Source organism: Oncorhynchus clarkii, chromosome 14 (genome assembly GCF_045791955.1).
Source record: "Oncorhynchus clarkii lewisi isolate Uvic-CL-2024 chromosome 14, UVic_Ocla_1.0, whole genome shotgun sequence".
In the NCBI taxonomy this organism is placed as follows: Eukaryota; Metazoa; Chordata; class Actinopteri; order Salmoniformes; family Salmonidae; genus Oncorhynchus; species Oncorhynchus clarkii.
The window spans coordinates 36,839,086-36,846,796 of record NC_092160.1 but is presented as its reverse complement, the minus strand read 5'-3'; the positions used below and the strand labels follow the sequence as shown (position 1 = coordinate 36,846,796).

The 7,711-nt window shown below is 43.8% G+C and overlaps 1 protein-coding gene across 1 annotated transcript; it reads left to right on the top strand.

Annotated features, from left to right (window-relative positions):
- Positions 1 to 5,854: 5,854 nt before the first annotated feature.
- LOC139365890 (uncharacterized) lies at positions 5,855 to 6,967 on the top strand. Its single transcript, XM_071102947.1, has one exon. It carries the CDS (start codon positions 5,855 to 5,857, stop codon positions 6,965 to 6,967), a length of 1,113 nt encoding a protein of 370 aa, XP_070959048.1.
- Positions 6,968 to 7,711: the final 744 nt, after the last annotated feature.

Below are 7,711 nucleotides of genomic sequence, written 5' to 3'. Positions count from 1 at the left end.
CATCTCATTGGCATTCATACTGCTACCCCACCAGTTAATCCATCAAATTAAATGATCTAGTCTTCGTCTGGTGAATCTATAATAATGAAATGATCTAGTCCTCGCCTGATGGATCTATAATAATTAAATGATCTATTCTTCGTCTGAAGGCTGGGGGATCGATAGTAAGCTTTTTTTTTATTTTAAGAACAAATTTGTTTTACATCCTTGTTAGTGAGCATTTCTCCTTTGCCAAGATAATCCATCCACCTGACAGGTGTGGCATGTCAAGAAGCTGATTAAACAGCATGATCATTACACAGGTGCACCTTGTGCTGGAGACAATAAAAGGCCACTCTAAAATGTGCAGATATGTCACACAACACAATGCCACAGATGTCTCAAGTTTTGAAGTACTGTGCATGCTGACTGTAGGAATGTCCACCAGAGCTGTTGACAGAGAATTTAATATTCCTTTTTCTCGAACGTAGTTTTGGAGAATTTGTCAGTACATCCAACCGGTGCTGAAGACTATTTATGTTCGTAATAAAGCCCTTTTGTGGGGGGGAAAAAAATCATTCTGATTGGATGGGCCTGGCTCCCAAGTGGGTGGGTCTATGCCCTCCCAGGCCCACCCATGTCTGTGCCCCTGCTCAGTCATGTGAAATCCATAGATTAGGGCCTCAGTAAAATCTTTGAAATTGTTGCATGTTGAGTTAATATTTGTGTTCAGTACTCTAGTCAAAAGGCCATAATAGTGATGTTTGTTAAAGAGAGACATATCAAACAGTTTACATACACTTTGGTTGGAGTCATTAAAACTCATTTTTCAACCACTCCACAATTCCTTGTTAAACAAACTATAGTTTTGGGAAGTTGGTTAGGACATCTACTTTGTACATGACACAAGTCATTTTTCCAACAATTGTTTACAGACAGATTATTTCACTTATAATTGACTGTATCGCAATTCCAGTGGGTCAGGAGTTCACATAAACTAAGTTGACTGTGGTTTTAAACAGCTTGGAAAATTCCAGAAAAAAATGTCATGGCTTTAGAAGCTTCTGATAGGCTAATTGACACCATTTGAGTCAATTGGAGGTTCAAGGCCTACATTCAAACTCAGAGCCTCTTTGCTTGACATCATGGGAAAATCAAAAGAAATCTGCCAAGACCTCAGAAAAATAATTGTAGACCCTCACAAGTCTGGTTCATTCTTGGGACCAATTTCCAAACGCCTGAAGGTACCATGTTCATCTGTACAAACAATAGTACGCAAGTATAAACACCATGGGACCACGCAGCCGTCATACCGCTCAGGAAGGAGACGCGTTCTGTCTCTTAGAGATGAACGTACTTTGTTGCAAAAAGTGCAAATCAATCCCAGAACAACAGCAAAGGACCTTGTGAAGATGCTGGAGGAAACAGGTACAAAGTATCTATGTCCACAGTAAAACAAGTCCTATATCGACATAACCTGAAAGGCCGCTCAGCAAGGAAGAAGACACTGCTCCAAAACCGCCATTAAAAAGCCAGACTACGGTTTGCAAATGCACATGGGGACAAAGATCGTACTTTTTGGAGAAATGTCCTCTGGTCTGATGAAACAAAAATAGAACTATTTGGCCATAATGACCATCGATATGTTTGGAGGAAAAAGGGGGAGGCTTGCAAGCCGAAGAACACCATCCCAACCGTGAAGCACGGTGGTGTCAGCATCATGTTGTGGGGGTGCTTTGCTGCAGGAGGGGCTGGTGCACTTCTCAAAATAGATGGCATCATGAGGCAGGAAAATGATGTGCTTATATTGAAGCAACATCTCAAGACATCAGTCAGGAAGTTAAGGCTTGGTCGCAAATGGGTCTCCAAATGGACAATGACTCCAAGACCTTAATTCTATAGACAATGTGTGAGCAGAACTGAAAAAGCGTGTACGAGCATGGAGGTCTACAAACCTGACTCAGTTACAGCAGCTCTGTCAGGAGGAATGGGACAAAATTCACCCAATTTATTGTGGAAAGCTTGTGGAAGTCTACCCAAAACGTTTGACCCAAGTTAAACAATTTAAAGGCAATGCTGCCAAATACTAATTGAGTGTTTGTAAACTTCTGACCCACTGGGAATGTGATGAAAGAAATAAAAGCTGAAGTAAATCATTCTCTCTACTATTATTCTGACAGTTCAAATTCTTAAAATAAAGTGGTGATCCTAACTGACCAAAGACAGGGAATTTTTACTAGGATTAAATGTTAGGAATTTTGAAAAACTGAGTTTAAACGTATTTGGCTAAGGTGTATGTAATCTTCTGACTTCAACTGTACTTAACAGGGTTGGTTGTGATTCCACTTGCAGAAATATGTATTTCCATGTTTATGTATTCAGATTGTTTATTTACATGACAAGAATTAACGCCATTGGCCACACTTGCAGGAAGGGGATATGGCCACGCTTGGTTGTGGTGGGGTTATGGTATGGGCAGGCATAAACTACGGACACAATTGCATTTTATCAAATGGCAATTTGAATGCACAGTGATGAGATCCAGAGGCCCACTGTCGTGCCATTCATCCACCTCCATCACCTCATATTTCAGCATGATAATGCACGGCCCCATGTCACAAGGATGTGTACACAATCTCTGGAAGCTGAACATTTCCCAGTTCTTTTACTGGGTGCATACTCACCAGATATGTCAACCATTGAGCATGTTTGGGATGCTCTGGATCAACTTGTACAGCAGGTGTGCTCCAGTTCCAGCCAATATCCAGCAACTTTGCCCAGCCATTGAAGAGGAGTGGGACGACATTCCACAGGCCACCATCAACAGCCTGATCAACTCTATGTGAAGGAGATGTGTTGTGCTGCATGAGGAAAATTACTGGTTCTGATCCATGCCGCTACCTTTAAAAAATAAGTAGGTATCTGTGACCAACAGATGGATATCTGTATTAGCAGTCATGTGAAAATCCATAGATTAGGGTTCAAATGAATTTATTTCAATTGACTGATTTCCTTATATGAACTGTAACTCAGTGTCACGGTCGTCATAACGAGGAGACCAAGGCGCAGCGTTAGATGAATGAACAAAACGACTGTGACTCTATAACCACGAGTGCTGACATGCAACTACACATAGACAATAACCCACAAAACCAAAATGGAAAATGGCAACCAAAATAGGATCCCCAATCAGAGACAACGATAAACAGCTGTCTCTGATTGGGAACCAATTCAGGCCACTATAGACCTACATATACCTAGACATACTAAAACCCCATAGATTTACAAAAAAACCCTAGACAGGCCCAAAACACCTAGACAATAGAAAAACTACACCCTCGTCACACCACCCTCGTCACACCACCCTCGTCACACCCTGACCTAACCAAAATAATAAAGAAAACAAAGATAACTAAGGTCAGGGTGTGACACTCTGAAAAAAATACATATATATTTGTCTTCAATATATATTCAGTATATATGTAAAAAATTATTGTAAAAAAAAAAGTACTCTTGCACTGAGCCTATCTGGGATATTTAAAAAGGAGTTGATTAGATGCAGAATGCAGGGTCAGGGTGTAGAGGTCAGGTCAGATATGTTAGTTGGGTATCTTCTGGCATGTTTAGTCTCACATTGCCACACTTCCAAATGGTGTTTACTCTGGTTCAGAGTGAAACCTCTTAAAAGTTATATTTTTCTCCCCTTTAACCTCTTTAACTCGAAGGTCTCTAAATAATTTTTCACCTAAATAAACCTATTTACATGACCAGACAAAACATTGTTTATGTCCTGCCTTGGCTTAATTTAAAGATCTCTTATAACGAAAAACAAACGGTGATCGGACATCATGGCACTTCTCTATAGAGGCTCTTCTATTTAACTTGTCTGCAGAGTTGAATGTATGCAGAACGCAAAGCAGACTCCAAAGATTACCACCCCACACGTTCCATTTAGAAACAGCTAAACACATCCTGTCACAGCATCCATCATGCTGCATCTTGGTCATTTCACCAGTACAGAAACAACGTCTGCAAAAGTGTCATTTTTTAAAAATAGTTTCACCATGTAAAACCCTTTACTGACATCAGCCTCTACATCCTGATTCAGGATCAGTTTTACCTGATCAGATTACATGACCAGGGGAGGGAAGACATGGTCCTAGATCAGCACTCCTACTCTGACTCATGCTGAATACAGTACCACCTCAGCCGAGACGAGCTATTCTTTAAGTTTCGCCCTCTAGTGGCAGATTTAACACATTTCATTTAAAATAAACCTACTGTCTGATTAATTCCACCTAGCATTTCTCTCTCCAAGCCAATAAATAACCACACAGACAGGACAGGACAGGACAGGACAGGACAGACAGACAGACAGACAGACAGACAGACAGACAGACAGGCAGGCAGGCAGGCAGGCAGACAGACAGACAGACAGACAGACAGACAGACAGACAGACAGACAGACAGACAGACAGACAGACAGACAGACAGACAGACAGACAGACAGACCGTACATGCATACAGACATAAAACTATGTATGTTGACACATCAAAACTTGCGATGGAGGCCAGATGTTTTTAATAAATCATTTTTATTTAATATGAAAAATAAGTCTATTTGTAAAACAATGTAAAGTGTAAGAGACCATGTCCCACAATCAAAATCATTTTACTCGTTTTCAGCATTTTTTTTTTTTACAATTCTACCCTTTAAGATGTTAACATGTTGAAAATCAAAACATTGTTTAAAAAAAACAAAATAATCAATTGAAGAGGCATGTAAGGAGTTCTATCTGTTACTTGTTTACATTCCAGCTGTATAGAGGACAACACGGAATTCAAGAAATGAACACAAAAAGCATCCTCAACATTTCTCCCATCAAAAACAAAACGAATGCTACATTTTTTCAACATAAGAAGAAGAACAAGATACAGGAAATATCCTTTTGAATCATCTTAAACGGAACGGCTACGGTACTGTCACTGCGGTGATAGAGACACACAATGCCATTTTTCCAGTTCAGGACAAACATTTCAAAACATTTAGTTAATAAACCTTATCGTCATACTGTCACTTTTCGTAGAAACTATGCTTCGTCCTCAGAAAGTACAAAATAACCCTATGATATTATTTTATATATTATATATATATTGTAAGTTGTATTAAAGGACCTAGTGTCTTTCTGTCATGGCGCTGTTATAGGTATTACCAAACAGTTAAGAGATTCTCTGCACCTCTCAGCATCTTTCAGACAGGCGACGGATTTTTTTTTACCTCTAGATTTAAAGGACATCTCTCTAAGATGAGGTAGACTCTGGAAATGTCCCAAGCTATGAGGGGAACGTAAACGAAAATATCTTAAAAAGGCTTTGAGATAAAAAAAAATAAAACATTTTTTTAACTCCCAACAAACTGGTTAGTTACAGATGGCAGCAACCACAGACACCCCTTTCAGTTATAAAACAGAGAAAGAATTCTGTCATGTTCTGTGAAAACACCAGACACCACCAACCCAGTGTGTACTAGAAATCATAAGAATTATTGATAAAAATGCACATTTCGGTTGCGAACTTAAAACACGGAGATAATATGGTGTATCTATAATAGATCAGAATTGTCTTGTGAGGAGAAGACCGTAGCTGACATCCGGAACTTGGGTAGGCATAGAGACTCACTCAGGTCTGGACGTGCTTTGAAATCTATCAATCATTCATGAAGAAGATTCATTTATCTGAGATGAAGTGGTTGGAAAAGACAATGCACATACACAGGAAGTAACACAGGAAAGAAAGGAAGTAAATCAAACCTCTGAAAATGGAATGTAACTCTTTGATATGGAGCCTCTATATAGTTTCCTGTCTACCCATCCAAATGGCTGCAGCCAGACGCCACACCCACCAGACGCCCCACCCACCAGACGCCACACCCACCAGACGCCCCACCCACCAGACGCCACACCCACCAGACGCCACACCCACCAGATGCCACACTCACCAGGCGCCACACCCACCAGACGCCCCACCCACCAGACGCCACACCCACCAGACGCCCCACCCACCAGACGCCACACCCACCAGACGCCACTCCCACCAGACGCCACACCCACCAGACGCCACACCAACCAGACGCCACATCCACCATACGCCACTCCCACCAGACGCCACACCCACCAGACGCCGCAACCACCAGACGCCACACCCACCAGACGCCACAGCCACACCCACCAGACGCCACAGCCACACCCACCAGACGCCACACTCACCAGACGCCACACCCACCAGACGCCACACCCACCAGACGCCACACCAACCAGACGCCACATCCACCATACGCCACTCCCACCAGACGCCACACCCACCAGACGCCGCAACCACCACACCCACCAGACGCCACAGCCACACCCACCAGACGCCACAGCCACACCCACCAGACGCCACACTCACCAGACGCCACACCCACCAGACGCCACTCCCACCAGACGCCACACCCACCAGACGCCACACCAACCAGACGCCACATCCACCATACGCCACTCCCACCAGACGCCACACCCACCAGACGCCGCAACCACCAGACGCCACTCCCACCAGACGCCACACCCACCAGACGCCACACCCACCAGACGCCGCAACCACCAGACGCCACACCCACCAGACGCCACAGCCACACCCACCAGACGCCACAGCCACACCCACCAGACGCCACACCCACCAGACGCCACAGCCACACCCACCAGACGCCACACCCATCAGACGCCACAGCCACCAGACGCCACACCCACCAGACGCCCCACCCACCAGACGCCACACCCACCAGACGCCGCACCCACCAGACGCCACACCCACCAGACGCCACACCCACCAGATGCCACACCCACCAAGGTTTCTTCTCCACCATGAGTCTGGATGTGCTTCCTCCCAGACGACTTCTCAAACGTGTACACATTCAAACCGTTCTGATTGGACCAAGAAACCGATGGGTTGAACCCGAGCTGGCCTACAACGAATTATAAAATCACTTCATTATGACGTCAGCACAAACGAAGTGTGCAGGTTCAGAATGATTTGACAGAGAGAAGAACGGCTGCATTGAAACTTTTAAAACAAATATCCTGTTCTAATATCAATGCAATCTTTCATTTTGTCTGCATAAAAACCTGGCCTGCCGCTCTAACTGGTGGCTGTCATATACAGGCCAACCATCGAGGAACTGATTGGTAGAGAAATAGCCATTAGCTATAGTCTGGTCGTCATTATCGAGGCTATACCCTGGTGGTTGTCATATTCAGGCCAACCATCGAGGAACTGATTGGTAGAGAAATAGCCATTAGCTATAGTCTGTTCGTCATTATCGAGGCTATACCCTGGTGGTTGTCATATCCAGGCCAACCATCGAGGAACTGATTGGTAGAGAAATAGCCATTAGCTATAGTCTGGTCGTCATTATCGAGGCTATACCCTGGCGGTCTCATATTCAGGCCAACCATCGAGGAACTGATTGGTAGAGAAATAGCCATTAGCTATAGTCTGGTCGTCATTATCGAGGCTATACCCTGGTGGTTGTCATATTCAGGCCAACCATCGAGGAACTGATTGGTAGAGAAATAGCCATTAGCTATAGTCTGGTCGTCATTATCGAGGCTATACCCTGGTGGTTGTCATATTCAGGCCAACCATCGAGGAACTGATTGGTAGAGAAATAGCCATTAGCTATAGTCTGGTCTTCATT